The 21,529-nt window shown below is 46.6% G+C and overlaps 1 protein-coding gene across 1 annotated transcript in view; it reads right to left on the reverse strand.

Annotated features, from left to right (window-relative positions):
* Window positions 1–17,101: 17,101 nt before the first annotated feature.
* TTC9 (tetratricopeptide repeat domain 9) overlaps window positions 17,102–21,529 on the reverse strand; it is a 29,896-nt gene continuing 25,468 nt past the window's right edge. Inside the window, exon 3 of the mRNA XM_074584815.1 lies at window positions 17,102–18,262. Within this exon, the coding sequence (XP_074440916.1) occupies window positions 18,183–18,262 (80 nt within the window). The 3' untranslated portion in view covers window positions 17,102–18,182. The remainder of the gene's footprint in view (window positions 18,263–21,529) is intronic.

Here is a 21,529-nt window from a genome sequence, read left to right on the forward strand (position 1 = left end):
AAGGAAAGGATTAAGCTTTACAGACATGAAAGGAGTAGGGAAACACTGGTTGAGAAACAGAAGCCCGGAAAAGGATCTGAGTCTGGAAATAGAGTTGCCTCTGGATTGACGTTGAATGCTAATATAAAAGCAAAAATGGCAAAATGCCATTTGGTGGAGGAAGGGGCAGGGCTCTCCTCATAACCTGGGGAACAAAAGTCGCGCTCAGCTCTACAGCTCAACACAAGTTAGGGCTCAGCATAGCAGCTAAAGGAGGTGAATGATACAGGACAGATGGACTTAGGTGGCAAGCTGTAATTATAAGTTAATGTGTCCTCCACTGAAGGGCAAATGAGTGAGGGGACAGGAGCCCAGAGAACAAAAGGTGCTTTTGCCTTTGCGTGTGGTATATCCTAGAACTGCCCTTACCCTGGAAGCTGGTCTTTGATGCTCTTCTGCACATTGGAGATGGGCTTCACTTTGTGAAGTACCAGGTGTTCCTAACAGCTACTCTGTGCTGATTTTTGAGCCCTGATCACTTTTAGTACCCCTCTGATTGACATTATGGGGTGAATACATAGTTTTCGTACCCAGTCTTTTTGCCATTCTAGCTCCAGCTGGGGACAAGGATAAGAAAATAATTTCCGACCTCCCCTAACCGGTAGATGGTTGGCGTGCTAGATAACATCCTCTCCTATAGATAAGAAAGAGGCAAGTCAAGACCCTGGCAGAACTTCAAATTAAAGGGGAGGAGAGAATTACCTCACCTTGAATGGCAAAGGGAGGAAGAGAGTCCTGTTTTCCTGGGCATGTCTTTCTCTCCCTGTGCCCTTGTCCTCTCTTACCTATGTGCCTTCAACAAAGACAGATGATATTCTGGGCAACCTTGGGCCCGTACCAAACAACAACAAAATATAAAAGGTTTGGCACCCCAGTCATATTGCCTAGGGGTAGACCTGAGGGCAGAGTGGGAATAGCTGAGCTGGTGAAAAGTGGCTGAGGAGAGATGTGCATCTCTGAGATGAAGAGCAGAGGCCATGCGAGAGACAAGGGATCTGTTGGTGTCGTTGGGTTCTCCAGGTCAAAACAAAAATTGATGAACTTAATCCACATGAGGGGAAGTCTGATGTAGAACTAAACTCAGTTTAAGCAAGGGAGGAAATAGCTAAGGAAACTCTGGAATAGCTGTGCACCATGCCTCAGGGGTCAGGATTCAACAATCTCCTTTTGCAGATGGGATAAGATTGAGGGAAATGTAAAACACCTCTAAAGTGTGTATGTGCCTGTGCATTCACATCCTTTCCCACGCGTGCACCCAGGCATGTGTTGGGGAGGCATCTGCACCCAGCTCAGAACAGCACATCCGTGATTTATAGTTTCCAAGAGGGAGTTATAGCTGGTGTCACAGCAGCCACTAGAGAACAACCTAGAACAACTGTGGCGCGCTTCTCAGCAGCATGAAATTGTTAATTCAAACCAAATTAAAATTCTCTCCGTACTCCTAATGATATTAGCGCTCCTAGTAACACTTGCTTATTATAGAATACAGTTCTAAAAAAGGCAGTTTACTTCTGCTGATTTTTCTACGCTTCTGGAGAATATCTGTTTACAGGCTTACTGTAAGACTTGATTTAGATTAAATGTGATGACAAATGAAAAAATAGAAGTAAAGCATTTAGCTGCTTTCTGGATCGTGCTGCAGTATTTTGCTTCCATACGATGGTGGGTCCTCCTACAGCTAAAAAGGTGGACTGCAGAGATGATACAAGCTAAGATGAATTCACCACATCTCCCCCACTCCTGCTAAGTCAGTAGGGCTCAGGCTGAACTCTGGAAGTCAAAAATGCCATCTATTTTTGTAACTGATTGTGGATATAATATGGAGCATGAAATCTGGGGAGGGGGTTACAAACCTAATAGAAAGCCCAAAGTACCCCTGTAAGAAATACTCTGACAGTGGAAGCAGAGCTTGAAGACTTTTATTTTAGGAAGGGAAGGGCTCTGGCACCATAGGCAAAACCTGCAAGGGGACCAAAACGTTTCTGTATGGGTGAGGGGTGCTCTGAGAAGGGAGTTGGTCAGGCTTTCTGCCCTCGAGGCCGTGGGCTGCAGCATTTCGGCAAGCACAGCCAAGCTATGATCAAACATTTTCTTTTTATTGCAACAGATGACAAGACGGTTTTTCAGCAGACATTCAATTATTGTATGAAATAGATGGTTGAGCATAAGGCGAAAGTTCTCTTTTTAGATAAAGCTGCTCTTCACTTGCGACTCCTGTAATTAGAAAATGTATTTGTAGCTGCTGGATACTCCTGCCTCTGCAAGCTTTTTGGGTCTACATCAGAATTTCAAAGGTACAGGCTTCTTAAAATATCTCTGAGATCACTGGACTCGAGTGTCAGACTAAAGTACTAAAGTAACATACTGCAGTGTAGGTAAATAATAAATATCACCTTTCCAATGCTGTCACCTTCTTAATAGGAACAGTAAAAAAAAATGGTCCTCCTTTTCTGCTAAATTTGTCATCTGTCAGTGACTGCTGGGTGAAATCCAGTAGTTACACAAGGAGTGAGAATTTATACTCCCACCATCTCTTCCTCCTCGCCCTCTGCCCCTCCAGCAGTCACAGCCAGTTTGCCCTGGGAGCAGCCACCAGCCTGGGGGGACGTCTCTCAAAGGCCAGAGCTGCCTGTGGCAGAGCGGTACACCCACTGCAGCTCTCTGCCACCTTGGCACGGGCTGCAGGCTTGACAGCTGCTTTCAGGCTTCTCTTAAAATTTGGCAGTGGCTCTTCCTGCCACGCTGAAGTTATCTTTGGTTCAGAGAGAGATGTTCCTCTGCTTTGAAGGCCACGTTGGGATTGCCTGCCTGCACTGATCCAAGCAGATACCCTGCTTGCCTGCTAACCCACCTCTGCCATGGAAGAAGGTTCCTTACTGTTAGAAAATGAAAGGATTAACTGCTTCTTGGTCATTTGGTTTTGTGCACATGAAGGATGTGGACCTGTTGGAGCGGGTCTAGAGGAGGGCCATTAAGTTGATCAGAGGGCTGGAGCACCTCTGCTATGAGGACAGGCTCAGAGAGCTGGGGTTGTTCAGCCTGGAGAAGAGAAGGCTCCAGGGAGACCTTAAAGTGGCCTTCCAGTAATTGAAGGGGGCCTACAGGAGAGATGGGGAGGGACTTTTTATAAGGGCAGGTAGTGATAGAACAAGGGGTAATGGCTTCAAAATGAAAGAGGGGAGATTTAGATTAGATATCAGGGAAAACATTTTTCACTATGAGGGTGGTGAGACACTGGCACAGGTTGCCCAGGGAAGCTGTGGATGCCCCATCCCTGGAAGTGTTCAAGGCCAGGCTGGATGGGGCTTTGAGCAGCCTGGTCTAGTGGGAGGTGTCCCTGCCCATGGCAGGGGGGTTGGAACTAGATGATCTTTAAGGTCCCTTCCAATGTAAACTATTCTATGGTTCCTTTCCTCATATATGTGCTTTGGACACAGGGGCTGTCCAAAACCTCCAGGACCCAAATAATGTTCCATTATCTTCTCTGCAAACCTGCCAAGGCAATGGCAAACTCACAACTAAGTGCAAGTGGGGATCAGGATGAAGGAGTACAATGGCAGTGCTGATAAAGGTAGATCAGTATTGGTCCAAGAAAGCAAGCCATCTGCAAGCCGCCTATATTAAATAGTGAGATGTTTTAAGTAAAAGTCTCCAAAAAGAAGTACATGAAAGAAAACTAATGAGAAATACTTCCAGTGATGGGAAATAAAGAGGCTCTTGAATTCCCTCTGTTGTTTGTGGGATTCAGCAGTAGAAATTGGTGTAGATTTTGCATGGAATTGGATTAGCTGTTTAATGTATCTCCCGCAAACCAAATTGGTAGTTATCCTGCAAGTATATGTGTGTGTGCTTATCCCGGAATATACTGAGAATTTCTGAGATGTTAAAAAAAATTCTCACTCCAAAGTCACTGTTTATGTCCAACATGAAATATTTTGCTCACTGCTGGTAGAGCCAACTCATGTTGAGTAGCCAATTCTCCAGCCTCTACGCCATGTCAGCATGGCTTCAGTACTGTCGCAACACAGACACGAAGCCATCCGTCTCATCTGCAGCCACCCTGAAAGACAGATGGGGGAGTTATGGCATCAAGTGTCAAGGAAATGAAACTATTCAGTGTTTCCTGAGAGGGCATTACAGGCAACAGTGCGATAAGCCAATTTTCTATTGTCTCAGAGGTGACTATAAAAATGGCATCAGGGGGTTTCTGGTTTATTCTTTCTCTGTGTCACTTCCCAGTCAGATGTGTTCAGCCTGCAAGTAAACAATGCTTTGTATCTCACTAGCAGGAAGGCACCTCAGAAGGTGGAAACTGAATTCCTGGTAACAGTCAGAGACAGATGGAACCAATCTCTACTGTTAATGCTTAGGTGGCCAGATTACGGAGCTAAATCAGGGTGTTGAAAAGCTAAGAGCCGGTTTGCTGTGTTGCTGAGTCTACCTCTGTTTATTGCTGCTGTATTAATTCCTCCAGGCAGAATCTCATGGAGAGTTGTTTGGATCCTTTCCCATTTAAATACATATAAGGGTAAGAGTAAATGAATGGTTTTTCATCCCGCAGAGCAAACCCGTGCCTGCTGAAGGGCCTTTTCTTTCTCTGATAGCTAATCCTTTCCTTTGGCAAAGTATATAATGAGACACTTCTACAGATCTGATTAAGCTCAGAGTCCCTTTTTAAATGACAGAAGATCAATACTATTACTAAATCCATTATACAGTTCTTCACACTTCAGCTGTGCTCTCTCTAGGATATGTGAGAAAGAACAGAAGGGTATTTTGGCTATTACAAAGAAAATGCATGATAAAGCCTCTTCTCGTGTTCCACTTTCTCTTCCTGGCTCCAGGCCACCCGTATCTTCCAGGCTCCCCATCCCTTGGATCTGGCTCACAGGCCAGAATTAGCTGGAGACCTGGGATGCGGGACTTCTGTCTTTCAGCCTCTTAAGCCAGGCTTGAATCCGCCAGTAGTATCTGGAAGTTCTGGTTTTTGTTTAACTCTGATGACAAGTGAGCTGAAGTAGGTCTCAGTTTCTGGTTTAGTTTTTGGTTTAGTGCCTGTTTTTTGATGGCACACTGAAAACTTTCACAGTCCCTGGATGAGAATCAGGGCACCACAGCTCTGTGCACATAAATGAGAATAGAGTTTTGCAGCAGTTTTTTGAGGTCTCATATCCCTTTTCAAGCCAGTGATTGACCATGTGTGAGGAAAGGATATAACCTGAGGGGCAGGAATGTGTTTTCTTCTCAAGCCAGAGCAGAAGGAGGTTTTCTGTGTGATTTGATGAAGAACAGAGACTTGGCTCTAGAGCTCTCACTCTGCAGGCTGGGCTTTGCGCATGCTGGTATCTTTTTTCAAACAGCTCTCTGAAGTAGGAAATCTCCTCGGCATTTTAAAAAATTGCCACAGAAAGCTTTGGTGTCCACAACATGGGATGTTTGTTGGGAATGAGCAGCTCTCCCCATTCCTCCTGTCAAGAAAAACAGTATTGCTGTGGCAGGTCAGTACCTCCCGGTCAGCACTGGTTACTGCTTCTTCACTCTTACCAGAAAGGTCAAGTACCAAAAATGTTGGGATCATTGAATTCCCTTTCTCCACTAGAGGTGGTCCCTCCAAAGCAGATAGTCCTTTAATATCTCAAAGGTTAAAGGCAAAGAGTTAGAATAATTCAGAAAATGAAGTATGCGGCCCAACACACATCTGAGCTTGTCTGTGGCCTGACATCACCGCCAGTCAACCTGAGAGCTCCATCTGCGTCCCGCTCCCTGTAACCACTCGGTAATTATGCCTCATTGTACAGCATTTTTGTTCAACAACTCGCTGGCTGTTTTTTGCATCAAATGAATTATTCAGCAGCAGACTCTGTTCTTGTTTCTAACAACAGCAGAAACAATGCTTCATGCTCATAAAATCCCTTCAAAAGCATGATGGAAACATTATTTGCTGAATGCTTCCCTACCCAGCAATAGAAGATGGGTCTAGTTCAATGCAGTGGGAGATGAGGCTCAGCACAGCTCTCTGCCATGGGCCAAGTAAAAGAGAGAGCTGCAGAACTCGGAGGGAAGTCCAGCTCCTAGTGCTCTACGCAACTTTTCTTCCCCTCTGAGCTACTTTTCAGCAATGTAGCCATGTGCCAGATCCTCAGCTTCTTTAACCAGCATTATTTCCTTCAGTGCTTTGGGGAGATGCCAACATTTGTCTGGATCCAGCTCACATTTTCAGGCTAAATTCCCATGGATTTCTCATGGTTACTTAGCATTTTTTTAATATGTCTTTAGCTCACTGCTGCCATCAAGAGTGGTGAGTCTTTGGTTTATTTCCTCTCTGGACAGAAGTGGAACCCCACCAAGCTGGGTTATGAGGACAGGCTGAGTTTGTATGTGCAACGCACTACTCAGTGAAGGTGGATGCTGCGTGTTTGTGCCTGGCCACTTCTCCTGCACGTCAAAGGTACGCTTGGAACCGATGCTTCCTGAAGATCTTATATAGCAGCATATGTAACAGGCTTTATGCCATCACTGATAGTCTTGGAGGGTGAGGCACCTACCTACTCTGCAAGCAATGACCTGGTCACAGCAATTAACAACTTTTAACATAAGCCTAGGAGCGGAGCTCGCAATGGGTAGGGAGTTCTAGCAGCGTCCTACAGCCTGGTTTGACATAACAAGCAGCTACGGATTTGACTCCACTCTTGCCACAAGTTTCCCATAGAGTATCAGATCAAATTCAAAGCTGTCTTTGCCCTGGAATTAGATGTTCAGTGATGTTAGATCACTAACATCACTTCAACGCCTTCAGAAGTTTCATACTTCTTGCAACTTGTGTGGGACACGTTTCTTCAGTGTTCATTAGAGAAAGAAACATTGGAATGTGTGCATTCAAATCCCATGACCTACCAAACCAAGTCCTCTGTTGCACATCCTTTCTACTGTTGGGAAAGAGCAAACAGCAAGCAAATGTCCTTCTGGATGACACTGAGCTACTCACTACCTGTGAGTACAGGATAAAACACTATGAGGAAGAGTATCCAAAGCACAGTCTTCCCTGGAATCTGGACATAGTTTAACAATTTCTTTTTTTCTTTTATTTTTTAAATTTCTGTTTAGCATTTTCTGGTTTTCTGTTCATGGTCAGGTGCGTGAGCTTCTAAAAAACCAAGACACCCAGGAGAGCTGGGGATTCAAATCTATGGGTTGCATTGCCTGTGTCCTCTGCTTAGAAAGTTTTGAAAGAAACATCTTATCTTCTGTCTGACTGGGGGATGCTGGGGAAAAAAATTGCAGGGTGTGGTGAACAACACACTAGCTATTGATATTTGTGCCATTGTTCTTGAATGCTTCCATCTTGCTCAGGCATTATTAATCCTGCTTGTGTTGGATGACCTGAATGTGCCTGACTCTGCAAGGTAATCTAAAAAAGCAGAAGGAATTGCTTTGCCTGGTGAAAGAAAAGTGTGACTGATGCTCCCAACGGACTGTGACTCTCAACTGTCAAGTAGTGTTTTTCTTAGCTACTAAAGCACTGCAGAGCTTGCGCAGCTGTAGAACTTGTTAGCAATACTACAAAATTAGAACAGGTATATCGATTTCCCCCCACCCAAAAGCTGGTACTTCATGGTGAGTCTTACTCTTGCTTTGTCTTAAAATCTGACCACATGTATCCTTTAAGAAGCACAGAGATGTAGATCTGCTCTTTCTGTGGAAAAAGAATTGTGATTTCTGATTTCCTGGAATCTAATAATTTCTCAATCAAATAGGATGTAACTCAGTAAGGCGTGTTGGCTGCACAGATACAAAAGGACCTGATGGCACCACACCAGAAAAAAACCTGGGACGAGTCAAAGCAGTCTGGGGCGAGACTTGAATGTGAGTCAACAATGTCTTGCTAGTGCAAAGAATATGTCAGTAGGCCTATCATATATAGGACTTCTGAAATAATGCTTCTGCTCTAGCTTGTGCTGGAAGGCCACACCTGGAAAACTGTCCTGCTTTCAGCACTGCATTCCAATAAGGGTGTAAAACCACCTGGAAGAAATCCAGAGGAGGGTGAGCAGAACAAGCAAGGATCTGGAAAACTTGCTGAGTTGCAGAAATGTTGGTGGAAGCTGAAAGGTTAGAGTCCTAGCGAAGAGCCTTTCACAAAGATCAGGAATTGCTGCAAAGCAAGAGAATAATTTTTTGGTCATATCTACTGTAGCTGAAACAAGGAGTAATTGGTTTCAATCACTGCAAAGGAGACTTAGTTTAAGCTTTAGTAAAAAGTCTCTTAACTTTCCATCTATGAAGGCAGTGGCATTCTGTCATAAGAGACTTTTAAGAACAGGTTAGATACACTTATCTCAGGAGCAGTTTAACTCAATCTGACCTGATTGCCTTAAGGCAATAGGGTGATGTAGAGGCTCTCTTGAGGATCTTTTCCAGTCCTGTTTTCAGAGTTGGTACTTCTTCAGATTCGTGGTGTGAGATGACATGATGTGACTTGGCTTGGTCATCAGGAACAGAGCTGTGAAGTTGCTGCAGGGAATCTGTATTTATACTGGTGATGAGTGAAAAGGAGAGATCCCATCTTTTATTAGAGAGCCTTCTTTCATTAGTTACCTGAGTCCATCTGACATTGGATCACAGAAATGTAAACATTTGGGATCCCTAGAGCTCCACATCAGTCTCTAGACTAATAACAGGTGCAGTGGAAAATGGCTGACCCAAAACACTGAAAATACGAGCGATGTCTCTCAACAACATACGTCTTAGAAGATGCATTGCTTGAGAAGAAAAATGGAGCTCTTTTTATAATGGGCACCCCTACCAATGATGCTGTACCTGTACCAGTTTTTCTGTTGATTTGAATTCTGACCGTGTGTGCTAGAAATTACAGGGTTTTCCTAACTGACGGTTTTGTATTCCCAGCCACTGATCTGAGAGTCAAGCTGTGCAGTTACCTGTAATCTTCAGATTCAGACCCTATTTCCGTGTACAGCTTTTCATCTTCTTCTCTCATATGGAAATAATTTTGCAGAAGTCACTCAAATCTCCCAGACTGACAGCCTTATGTCTGCTGAACAGCAAGTTGAGCTTGCCAGGTTGAGGTAGAAACTTAAGTTTAGGGTGCTGCTGTGACATGTTGGTTTGGTGATGTTCAAGGCAGGCTTTTCTCTTGCTCAGCCCTTCCATTTTGGTGGGCCACTGACTAGGTAACTGTTTTTGCATGCTTATATGAAAGCCCAGGCTCGTGTGATGCATCAGCAGGCAGTATTGCCTGCCACAAAGATTAAGAAGGGATGAGCTGAGCCCCTCCAAATCATGACAGCTTAAAACTCATGGATTTTTGTAGTTTGCCTGTTTGTAGTCCTTACTACTGAGGTTTTAAAAGGCTTTTAGAAACAGGAACCTACCTCTACCTCAGGATGACGGTGCAGTCCCAGCACCAAAGACAGGGAGAGTCAAGAACCATGCGAGCTGTTAGCAATGGGGATGTGCCACTCAGAGGTCAGCCCTGGCTTCATGAGCCACCCCTGCAGCTTGCGGAGCTGATGTGAGAACCTGGCCTCTGGGCCACAAATGGGTCACACAAGACCTGGCTTTTTGTGAGCGTCCTGCCTCAGCCCCCATATCTTGCTCAGTCAGAGGCCATCTAAAGGACCCCATGAAAGGGCTTACATCTTGGCTTGCCAAGCTTATTTCAGGGAATGGGCTTAAGTGCTCTTCCTGAGTCAATGCTCAGAGCTTGCCAACAGGCAGCAGAGCCTCAGAGATAACCTACTGAATTCAGCAAGCTGCTGGTTGGATCTAATTCAGCCCCAGCAAGATGCAGGAGGCCAGCTCTGAGTGAAGGAATATGCCATTTGCATGTGGCCATTTTTCTAACCAGAAGTTTGTAGGAGGTAATATGAAACAGCTGGGTTTTATCTGATGCCAAAAGATTTGCTGTAACCCAGTTATTGCTGCTGTGTGAAGTGGAGAAAGTCTGCAGAGTCTGTAGCTCTATCACCAGCTCTTTTCAGGGAGCTGATACCACAGTCCATCCAGCCTGTGACTTTCCCCTGGGGCTCTTCCAGGCCATACTAAGCTGCTTTCTTTGGGCTGCCATCATGAAATGAAAGTAATGCTGGCAGCCAGAGTGGCTGCAAACCATCCATTATGGGTTAAGAAAGTGAAAATCCTTGTGTTCCCAACTGTAAATCCCCCAGCTGTCTTTGCTAAGCACAATCAGAGAAATGCTTAGTCCATCTGTTTTATTCTATGTAATCTGAATATGTATTTTTTTTTCCTAGTGCCTATTAAAATACATTTTAATTGTAGAATCACATGCTCAGCAACAGTTTCTGTCTAGAACAAGAGTTCAAGATGCCACTGCAGGAGAGGAGCAAGGTGGGACTGCCACTGCTGAAGCAGGGGCATTGACAACAAAAATCCCCACCCCCAACCAAACTGGAAAAGCAGCCTGCTTTATGGACAACTTTAGCAGAAGGGCTGGAATCTGAAGTGATCAAGAAAATCAAACTCTCTTATCAGCCTTGGAAAAAACCTCTCATTTGCTTTGTTTCAGGTCTCAAAAAAACTCTGTCCCCAAAACACACAATGACTTGCTAATGCAGGTCTTAAAATGATGACCCTGTGCATGTAGTCCCTGTCCCCCCTGCTCCGATGCTGCTGTCATGTGTTGAAAAATACATTAAGACAAGGCAGTTATCTGACTCTTGGTTCACCATATGGAAAGTAATACAAAGGCAAAAGAAAAGGGTCAGCAGTTAAAGGTCCAGCAGACAGCCACTGCCTGAGGTTTCCTCCTTGTGTCCTTAAGGAAGATATCAGTCTCACTCTTCCTGCCCCCATCTCCAGGGTCAGAACTATGGTAGGGTCTGGTCACCCAGGTGCCCAAGACCTACTTGACACTAGTCCTACTTGTATCACAGATGGGAATACTTGCTACGAGCTCCATCAATTTTCCTACCGTATCCCATCTCTCTATTCCCTCTTTCTCTTGTGTTGCACTCCTTGTTGCGTCTCCCATTCCAAAAACCCCTCCTCTGCCCTGGAGTCAGAGCTCCTGCCAGACCCTTCAGACTTTCAGCTACGGATATCTGTGTCTCTTTCTCCTCTGTTCCTTTTCCCACCTAAACTCTCCTTTGAGATACTCATTCTCCTCTCTCACCCGAACAGGATCCCAGGCTGTGAATTGGGTCTGCTTTGATTGATTTGTCGTGAGACTTTTCACTCAGGCTGGTTTTCACATTCAACGAAGGTCTCACTTCCCTGTGGATATCTTCTGCCTCCACAGGGAGTGTGTGTAAGCAGTCACGTTCACTGCAGATTCATGGCCAGATGAAAGCCTGCAGAACTGGGAACTCATAAAAACAGTAATCGGTAACCAAACTCAAATGAGTCGAGTAGTCAGTAAAAAGGCGTCAGGACTGGTTGAGCTAGAGCCATGGGATGGACTGGACAGCAGGACAAGGTCTGCCCTAGCTCTGCCTTGTACATTTCTACCTTCAGGGCTGTGCCCCACACACATAGACCTCTGTAAATGCTGGAAACAAAGTCACTGGTCGAGATGATTTAATATTGCATCTAGCCTCTGTTACTAGTAACCATGTCTTTTTCCTGTCAAAGTGTTTTTTTTCTTTTTTTTTTCTCTTGGCAGAGTTCTTTGTATAAAGCTTTTCTGTCATCTTCAGTGTTCATATTTTGCATTTTGGATGTCAGCATTTCACAGTAGTTAACACCAAACCTTTACAGTACTGAGGTAAGTTGGGGTCTAATACGGAAAATGTAGAGTTTCACATGAATCACAGTTTTGATTTGTAGCTCTGACAATAGACAAGAGAACATATGCTCATATGGTTTTGTTAGCTCAGCTCTGGGGAGAAAATAGTATAATGAAGAGAGTACAGTGGTGATTCACCCTTCCTCTGAGCTCATCTCCCATCGCCTCTGTGGGCTGTGGTGGGCAACAGGGAGAGCTCTCGTGAGTGCTGTGTATAACAGGAGTCTGGGCACGTGTAGTCACTGCAGATCTGGTGGCACTACTTGTATGAGGATCCCTGTTGGCCCCAAAGCACCAGCCAAATTGCTCTTCTTATTCCCTAATGCCTTTGCCAGTTCCACCTGGCTTCATTACAGGCTATTTCCTCACCAGTGGTGGGGAGTTGCCAGCGGTAGCTCCGAGCTGGCACAGGTTCACGTTCCCCAGCAGGCAAAACGGAGTGAAGGGGAGCCCTCTGGAAGGAAACAAAAGTTGTGGAAGTTAGTTGTTGCACAGCTGCTGCTATTTATAGAACTTGGCTGGCAATGAAGGAAGGAGAAAGGCTATGGGTAGGGCCTGCGAAGCCAGCCTCTCTCGTAGAGCAGCTTCATTCACCGCTGCCGTGGTTGAATGGTGCTGTACACAGGGCTCACAGCCACAGCTGGACCACTTTCCCCCACCGAACACAAATAGTAATTTTGCTACTTAAGAAATAAAATCCATCTGCTTGTTTGGCCCGCGTGCCTGCACTACAGCACAGCAGTAGCAGGCAAGAAGCAGATCTGGAGCTTGTCGGAAGCAGGCAGCGGGGAAGGCAGGAGGTGCCGGGGTAAGGGAGATGCTGGGTGCTGGCTGCGGCGCCCGGCAGAGGCAGCCCCGGCACTCGCTGCTCGTTGCAAAGCGGAGGAGGGAAATTCAGGAGCACAGACAGCCTCCTGCTCCCAGTTGGTGATGGACATGTCAGCTTGCTAAGCGGGTCCTCATATTAGCAAGTGAAAAAGATTTGGAGGCCACTCAGTGAATTTGCTCCTGTATAGTTGTGCTGGGAAGAGGGGGAGAAAAGGTGTATTTTGTGTTTCTTTCCATCCTGCCTCATTTCCTCTTCTCCCCCTTGTCCTCGTAACACAACAGGTGCTTCCCATAGGATAAGGAGTGAGCATGAAACTAGGGTAACAAGGTAATTTCCTGGGCACTAACACAGTCTATTTATTTCCCGATTCCCCACCACAACTGCTACTGGAAACAGTTGCTGTAGGCACAGCTCTCCCAGCTGAACAGAGTTTGACCCTTGCTGTGACAGAGGCAGCATCTGTCTCTGAGAAGCAGAAAAGAGGGCTTTTTTCTCCTCCTTACACCTGTGGGACCACTTACACCCCCTTCCGCCTCATGGGCTGCTAAAGTCATGTATTGCCACAAGTTGCCTCTCATCTTCTTATCAAGTACCTATGAATTTACCTTCCTTAAATCGTAGCTGTGAGAGGAGCCAGGAGAGTGTCTTGGCTTTTCATCATCACCCTCACTGAGGCAGCATGGAGGCTGTTGGTGGTGTGGTAGTTTAGCCCGCAGCATTTAGTAACCTAGGAACCCCTAAGAAGATGAAGTCAGAACAATCTCTGGAAACCATCTCACAGCAGCTGCAGCGATACAAAGTCCTACTAATTGGTTATGCAAACCCATGGATAGTATTAAGGAATGTGATAATTTACTGCACCGTCTCATCTGGGTGGCACATTGGCCCACCACTGTTCCTCCTTATGTGCTTCAGGGAGGGGAGAGGGAGGGGAGGGGAGTCGTCAGCAGGTCCTGTGTGAATTTGGTTTGATTTCCCCTTTGCCCAGGGCATACCCTCCACCTTCCCATCTCCTGCCCCTTGGAAAATGAGAAAGGGTATCATCAAGGGATTGATTATAAAGAAAACAATGCAGACGAAGCCTCTGGAGATCTCACGTGAAGCATCACAAGGACATAGCTGCTCCTGGACCTGTTGGGCTGTAGTCTGGGGAGAATATTTACACAGGCGAAACTTGCAGAAAAATTCTGTGAAAGCAAAATAGAGATGCACGGCTAAGGGAGTTGCTCTGCACTCAAGATACTCCTCTTCATCTTATGGGCTCCTGGGTTAACTAGCAAGCAAGAATACCCAGACCTTTGTCTTCCTGTCAGTTCTGGAAACCAGTCATACCCTCTTCTTAGTTTAAACATAGACTTCTCCGCCCTATCCAGGCCACTTTTACAAACTGCAATGGTTAACACATATTTGGAAAAATTCTGCGGCCAGCGTGTGTTTGTCTTCTCTTCACACTTTCAAAAATGATTGTGCTGGAGGAAGGAAGCCTCCCCCTCTTTTGCTCCCTCCAGCTGGAAAATCACCTCTAATCTTACTGCCCTTTTTCCTGCTGTGTATCCTGCCAATTAAAACTGGGTCTTGTTATGAACTGCAAATAATGTGGCCTTTGGCCAGGTTTTTTTCTAGTTCAATTCTCATTCTGCCCATGAACCTGGGTTTGGCCTGTATTTTGTATCCTGTGATCAGCTCATCCCTCTCTCATTTCAACCTCAGTTCTTGCTTGCTGTCAGCTTTCCTACTGCTCTGCCTGGCATCTGCCATGCCATTTTGTTCCTCCTGTTTTCACATGTGATGGGCGAATGGGCTCACTTCCCATTGCACTGGAGACATTTTAGCCCTGCTGGGTACCTGGAGAAGCCTGTGTTCGTTCCCCTGTGTACCCCATGTTGAGTACATACGCATATACCACCTGGCTAAGCTAAAGCCTTGTTTGCTTGTTTTGGCTTCCAGGATGTGTATTTTCACGTTGCCATTTGACTGCTCCACAGAAAAATACCGTCAACTTGTAGCGGACATGATCACCTCCAACAATGGCCTTCTCTGTCTCTCTGACTCCCTACAGCAAAGGCTGGGTAACTTAGGTGGGACTGGGTGGCCTCTGCCCACACCTCCACATCTGGCTGTTGAGGATGACTCACTGGAAAAGGTGTGTAACTCTATTTAACTATGGACTCTGGAGGGTCTTCTTGTAAACATGGTGGCTTGATAATAGGTTCTCCCCTTTACAGCCAATCCTTATTTCATTCTTCTGCTTCCTGTTAAGGCAGTTCTTGGACAAAACCACGTTTCTCCCTTGGGTATTCTGAAATTCATCAGTGGCCAAGAGATAAACTTGCCCATGGTCTTTTAGGGCCTTACTCCTCTAGAGCTGAAGAGCCCCTTCATGTTTTGGAAGTCAAATATGCCTTCTCTTTCTTTCTGCAGAAGATAAAGCTTTTAGGAAGTTTTGAAGGCTCTTCCCTATTCCCCTGACACACGCAGGAGAAGTTGTGATGTGTCTGCACATCCTTCTAATTAGACTGCAAACTCTACCGATATGTTTGATACTGCAAGGCAGAGCTGGATACTATGGGGAGAGTGCTCCTCAACGGGCGCTCTGTTGACATTGGTGGCACTGCTGCTGTCTCCCTCCTTGACATGTGGAAGGCCCCCACCTGGAGTTTTGTCCATGTTTCATTCAAGCTCTGTGTCACTGCAGAACCATACAGATGCTACATAGCTGGCAAAACAGTTCCTAACTCTGTTTTCTCTTTGGTGACATCCTTCTTCCAGCTCCTGATGTGCTTGCACTGCTTGCAGGTACCCTGAGTGTCAAGCTACGTAAGGACAACCATTTCTGCAGAAAGTAGGTTTTTATGTAGCACCTGGAGGCTCTCTGAGATATTTTTCATATGCATATTCACAAACTTCCCACTTCCCCCCTCTCCCCGCCACCCCGGCCCCCATTTTGCAGTGTTCTTGGAGGGAAAGAGGCTGAGAACTCTATTTCGGAGTCTGCTGTGTCCTTTTTATATTAATGTCTACATGGGACTGATGCAGTGACAGGACGTCAGTGGAGCCATTGAGAGAGCTAAAATTGCTTCCAGACAAAGTGACAGTCCATGGACCTACATCTCCAGTGACTGGAAAATTCACTTTCTCTTACATTAAGGTCATGACTAACAAGCCTGCCTCTGCTTGCCTGAGCTTTCCTGGGGCAGAGACTGTTTGTGTAGGTGGTGTCTTCTCCTGCATGGCCTGCAGGATAAATCCTCATTTCACTCCTAGTGAAGAGACACACGCAGCTGTGGGATGAACTGTCATGAGCAACATGAAGCAGGGGGGAGTCACCTCTATTTGAATTTGCTGTGTGCTGTGATGTATTTAGGATATGGAGGACTGCATGTGCCCGAGAACCAGAATCTTATTAGCGCTGTGTTTTATACAGTACCAGATACACCTTACATGCATTTTGGCACACCTCTGCCTAACCTTTTTTTCTGGTCTAGTTAACAATTACCTACAAAATTCCCCTTGTTTGTCCTCTTTGTCTTTAACTCAATTGTTGTCCTAGCAGCAGCTGTAGCCTCATTTACTGCTTAGACATGCGTAGTGGTGGGCAGAGGTGCGTGCTATTTCTGGCGCAGATTTTCGAAGCATGGGCCATCTGAAGAAGGTGACTGTGCTGCATCCAGGACACAGCCCTTTCCTTCACAGTAGCTGCACACAGTGTTCCCAATTTTGGGAAGCCCCTGCTTTCCACTACCCACCTGAGGAACATTAACTTCTGGTGCCATGACAGGTAATACAAGTTCACACAAGTGGTGTAGGTCCACCTTATCTCAGAAACTTATATACCACTTTAAGATGGTCTCTTTACCACCTCCAAATGTGGGCTAGATGTGTCCCTGAACTAAAGAATATGACTTCATTTTTTTCAGAGACAATGATAGTGATAGCGGTTTGCCTTTTTTCTTGGTATTTCTCTATCAACTCTTTCAAATTTTGGATAGAGACAAATGTGGTGAGATACCACAGCTGGAATGTGGGATGCCACAGCCAACTGTCTGCAGACACCATATCTGCTGGGACCAAAGCACGCAGCACTTGGCTGAACTTTGTCTGTTTGTTTCAGTTTCCGAGTTTCAGCTGAGGGCTGAGTGAAGTACCTCTGGGTACACTCACTTCACGCTCACCACCATGGGATGAGACCACTCATCTATATGCTGCAACTGGGAGTGGGTCCCTGTGGACCACTGATGGGGCAGTTGTACTGGAAACGTGTTTGTGGCACTTACTGATCCCATTACTGTCAGTTTCAGAAAAGGACAGTTGAGCCAAGGAGCATGAGCTCTTAGAAGTGCTCAGGCTGCGGGAGGAGGTCTAAACAGGCCCTGTGGGCTGCTGAAATAGGCTACAAAGCTGCTGGTCCTGCCCTGTTCGTCAGCACCATGTTCTCCTACAAAAGAAAAAAACAGGACACAGGAAGCACCAACACAAGGTGGGAGAATCAAGACCTCAATCCAATGTACTAATAATACTTATCACTGTACATCACTGTACTGTTACTTACAAACATTAACTAACACATCCTCACAACACCCCTGCGAGGTAGGGAAGTATTATTATCCCCAGTGTACAGATGGGGAAACCGAGGCACAGAGAGGCTAAGTGACTTGCCCGAGATCACACAGCAAGGCACTGGCAGAGCCAAGATAAGAATGGAGACGTCCCTTGTTCCCCACCCTATGCTGCCCCCCACTAGACAATGTTGCCTGTCTGGACACGGGGAACCCAAGTGGTCCCTTCGAAAAGCAATGCCTGGACTTGTTGCCTATTAATAATTTTTATTTGCCTTTAATGAATTATTTCACAGTTTTTCCCTCACACTGTACACCACGCTTTCACAGTCCATTCAGCGTTCTGTGGTAGACCACAGCCTTCTCCTCCGGCACTGGGACAGCTCTGTGGGGGGGTCATAGGGGGTGCTCTGTGCTTTCATTAAGAGGATGTTTAGAAACAGTTCTCACTGGCATTAGACTGGGAGCATGTGAGCTCTCACTGGAGACCGATAACACACACTGGAGAAGCAGGCAGAGGGAACTGATGGTGAAAGGCATTTGCTATCCCCCGTGAAATGACCAGCGTCTCTCTTGGCTTCTTGTCTCTTCCAAGCTCCAGCCATTGCTCAGAGCAGAAACTGTTTGTCTCCAACTTGCCTGGTCAGGAATTCGTTGTTCTGGGGGTTGCTTCCCTAAGGGTAATAGGCAGTCAGCTCAGGATCAGAAAGGTCCCTCAGCATTGCCTACTCCAGGTGTGTGACACTGTCTTGGAACAAGGCTGGCTGTAGCCGTTGTGCTCTCCTGCCACGGGGAAGGGGTATTACCATGGTTGGCAAGCAGCCGTATCCAGTGTCTAAGTCTCTTTTTTTTTCAAAACTGGGATTCAATGAAGAGCAAGGGAGAGTGGATGGATGAGGAGATGAGGATGAGGCAGAGCAAACAGGAAAATCCACCAAATGAGCTTCTAGGAAGGAAATGTTCCCCCTTGGGCACTTCAGCTGAGGCGGCTTCATTTTCACAAGGCTTCTTTCTCTCTCTGGGAACATCTGCTGAGCTTCATCTCTGTCAGCTGGATGTATCGTATGACATTGGTATCTGCGGGGAAAGAGCACACGCATACATGTACGGTGGTTACAACTCCCTGTGGAAGACAGACACACTGCACCTTCATCCTTGGTGCATCACCCGGGGAGCAACATGGCTCCAGCGCTGCCTGCAGGAACAGCATCAGCTGGAAGGGGCTCTGAACCAAACCCTGCAGGTTTGGTTTTGGCAAACCTGATCTGGTTTGTGGTCTCCATCCCCGTTGCTCACGATCTTGCCTCAGCTAGTTTTTACCTTCTCTCTGATTACTCTTGGTCAGCACAGTTGAATTCACACAGTTGAAACTATCCAGGTCATCCTTGCCTGTTCTTGTGGAACAGCACCTCCACTGCCTTCCCTTCCCTCAGGGCTTGCACGCAAGCCCCAAAAGGCATTGTGCGTACAGTTATGCTCTGCCTTTTCGCCCTCCTATTCCTTTTACAGCCTATTTCACTCTTCTCACTTTTTTCCACGATGAGTTGAATTGGGAATAGCATCCTTCACATTCTCTTTGTACCCCTACTTTCCTTCATATTTGGAAGCCCTTCCACCATGACACTCTATCTGCATTTTTGTCATACGCTGTATGCTGCATACTGCCTTGTCTGTCCTGTCTAACGAAGCTCCTAGGGGCAGAGAACCACTGATTCATCCCTGTAGAGAGCTGTGAGATCCCAGCACTGTGCGGGTGGTGAGCTGAGCCCTTTTTTTCCTCCCAGTATTTCAGTGCATCAACACAGCACACACAACCTGAGTTTTGTTTTACGTCCTGGCCTCAGCAGCGAGGGAACCTGTTCACCCTGAAGCACAGGTTGATCTAAACAAGTATGTGTCTCCAGACAGACCCCATGATTCTGCAGTCATGGTCAATCCTTTCTCAAATCATGTCGATTTACTATCATGAGGGTGACTTCCCATGCACATGGCACCCACGTAGCGGCAAAAGCCATGTGGTATCAAGAAGCAAGGGAGCAAAAAAATAGCCACTTTCACTTATGTATTGATTGAAAAATGGTTCTTTGCTCACAGCCTTGCTCAGACAGCCAACCAGGGCCAGCTTAGTCCGTTTAAGTTATTAGACCCTCAGAAATCAATTAGAAGTGCACTGCAGTCCACAGTCAGAGGCCAATCTTGTCTCCTCATCCAAACAGCAATGTGCCCCACACCAGCTAGGGAAATGAGAAGTGCTTGAGCTTTCAAAGAGACGAACAAATTACTGGGAACGCGTCCAGCACTAACAAGTGTGGGTATTGCAGCCACCAAAGCAGTTGTGGGTGCAAAGTTGCCTTTAAACATGAAAAAGGGACATCTCTGTTGTGCCCTCAGCCAGAGCTGAAACAGTGGGAGATGGATGGGTTTCCCCTCACACAGAGATCTCCACAAGCATGCCATGGGGTAGCAGTGAGCTATGGCAATGCTGTTGTAACTTCTCAAGCTGTCTCTGGTGGGGTGGGTCTCCCTACTCAGCCTTCTGCAGGTTCAACTGCATCATCCTAGTCAGTCCAGAAGGTGGGATTCAGTGATTAATTTACTCGCCCCATTTGGGGCATTCTTAATGAGCCAAGAAGTTCTGCTGTTGCTTGTGCTGGGCAAGGTGCACCGGCACCCTGGGCTGCTCATGCATTAGCACTTCATTCCAGCCCAGCGAATTCTAAAGCAGCTTTTTTAAAACCAGAATTGGTTTTAGTTACGCAGCCTCCTGGGGTGAAGAAATTCAGCTGAGGGGGTAGCCCTGAATTTTAGGCCCAAAATAAAATGAGTGCACGTGGCGGGCGGGTGGCTGGCTAACTCACTGCTCGCAGTGCAAAGGCAGGGCTCGTAGCCCGGCCAAGGGCCCTGCTCTGCTGCCTACACCTCCCTGCCATCTCTCTGCTCTGTGCCCTTCCAGGCTGTGATGGGCTACCATCAGGGTACACGTCCCTGCTGCGGAGGTTCGCACTTTGAACACCTGCCTGCTGCAGGTGACAAACGATAACTGCGTAGGCACGTTGGGAAACCACGCCTGCCTGGGCCTGCAGGGACTCGACGGCTGGCTGGGGGGCGCAGGTGGGTTCAGTGCATAATTGGGCAATGAAAGGTTGCCAACTCCCTTTGGCTCATGGGTAAGGCAGTTAGCTGCTCATGGCACAGCTTCACTCACCTGGGAGATTTCCACACGCCTGGAAAGCCAGGGGCAAAATAGGGTGTAGCCTGATAGAGGGCAGGAGATACTCCCATTGCAAGCTAGTTATAAATCTCCTGGGCAGGTTTTGGCATGTTTTGCTTCCTTTTTGAGGGCCACTATTTTGACAGAAATAATGAGCAGCACTCTGTTTATAGAAGAAGTAGAGCCTTATCTTTGTCAGGTCTTTTCCATCAAATAATAGAATTGCACCATACTAGCTCTGCCTGCCGAAGTATTTCAAAGCTAAAAATAAATGTTAATGAAGAGAAGACTCTCATCTCTCAGTAAGGAAGAAGTGATCCCCTTCTGCTGATGTGGGAATGACAGGTGAGGACAATTCAGATGAGGGGTCAGACCCATACAAAGAGGTGCTGGCAAAGCTGCAATAGGAACAGGTCTCCTGGCTCTTAGGACCATGCCTGTGTTCTTGTGCAGAGTGACCTCTTGCCACTGTAAAGGTCATTTCTGCTTCTCCCTGTAGCTTCAAAGACCAGTTGCTTATCTGCTGTGCAGAGGCCAGGACCTGGGTTTTGCCACCAGGACTTCTGAGTTGCAGGTGTTCAGGAAGGCAGCTCCTGAGCTCAGACGTGAGCCCGCTCCGTGCCTCATGGGGAATCCGGCTTGTACGTGCAGTCTGTGTGATGTCCGAACGTGAGCTTTCAGCGCGGGGCCAGCAGAGGCTAACTGCAGGTGTTTGATATTACCAGGTCAGCTGATGGTCTGGTCTCAATTCCAGTCAGTACCTACTTCCACCATGTGGCCGCACCACTGGGAAAGAGCTGAACAAGGCTTGAAGGTAAGGTGTATGTTTGGCCGCCTGTGCGGCGCTAGCCCCTGGACACAGGGTTCATGGAGGGCCAGCTTCGCACAACTTAACAGCGGCTTCCCTCTCCCTTAGTAAGGAGGATTATACAATTATCTTGTGTTATTTCCATCTGCTTTTGTGAGTTTTGTTTGGAGGTAGCATAAAAAATCAGGCCAAACCCAACCTTCACCCTTGACAGGCAGTAAATAGCCATAAGGGGTTTGCTGTGCTGACAGACCTTTAGAACAGCAAAACCCTCTTAGCTAATTCCTCTACCACTTAAAATCTCCCCCACCAAAGAGAATAACTG

The sequence above is a fragment of the Larus michahellis genome, chromosome 4, assembly GCF_964199755.1.
Source record: "Larus michahellis chromosome 4, bLarMic1.1, whole genome shotgun sequence".
NCBI classification, from domain to species: domain Eukaryota; kingdom Metazoa; phylum Chordata; class Aves; order Charadriiformes; family Laridae; genus Larus; species Larus michahellis.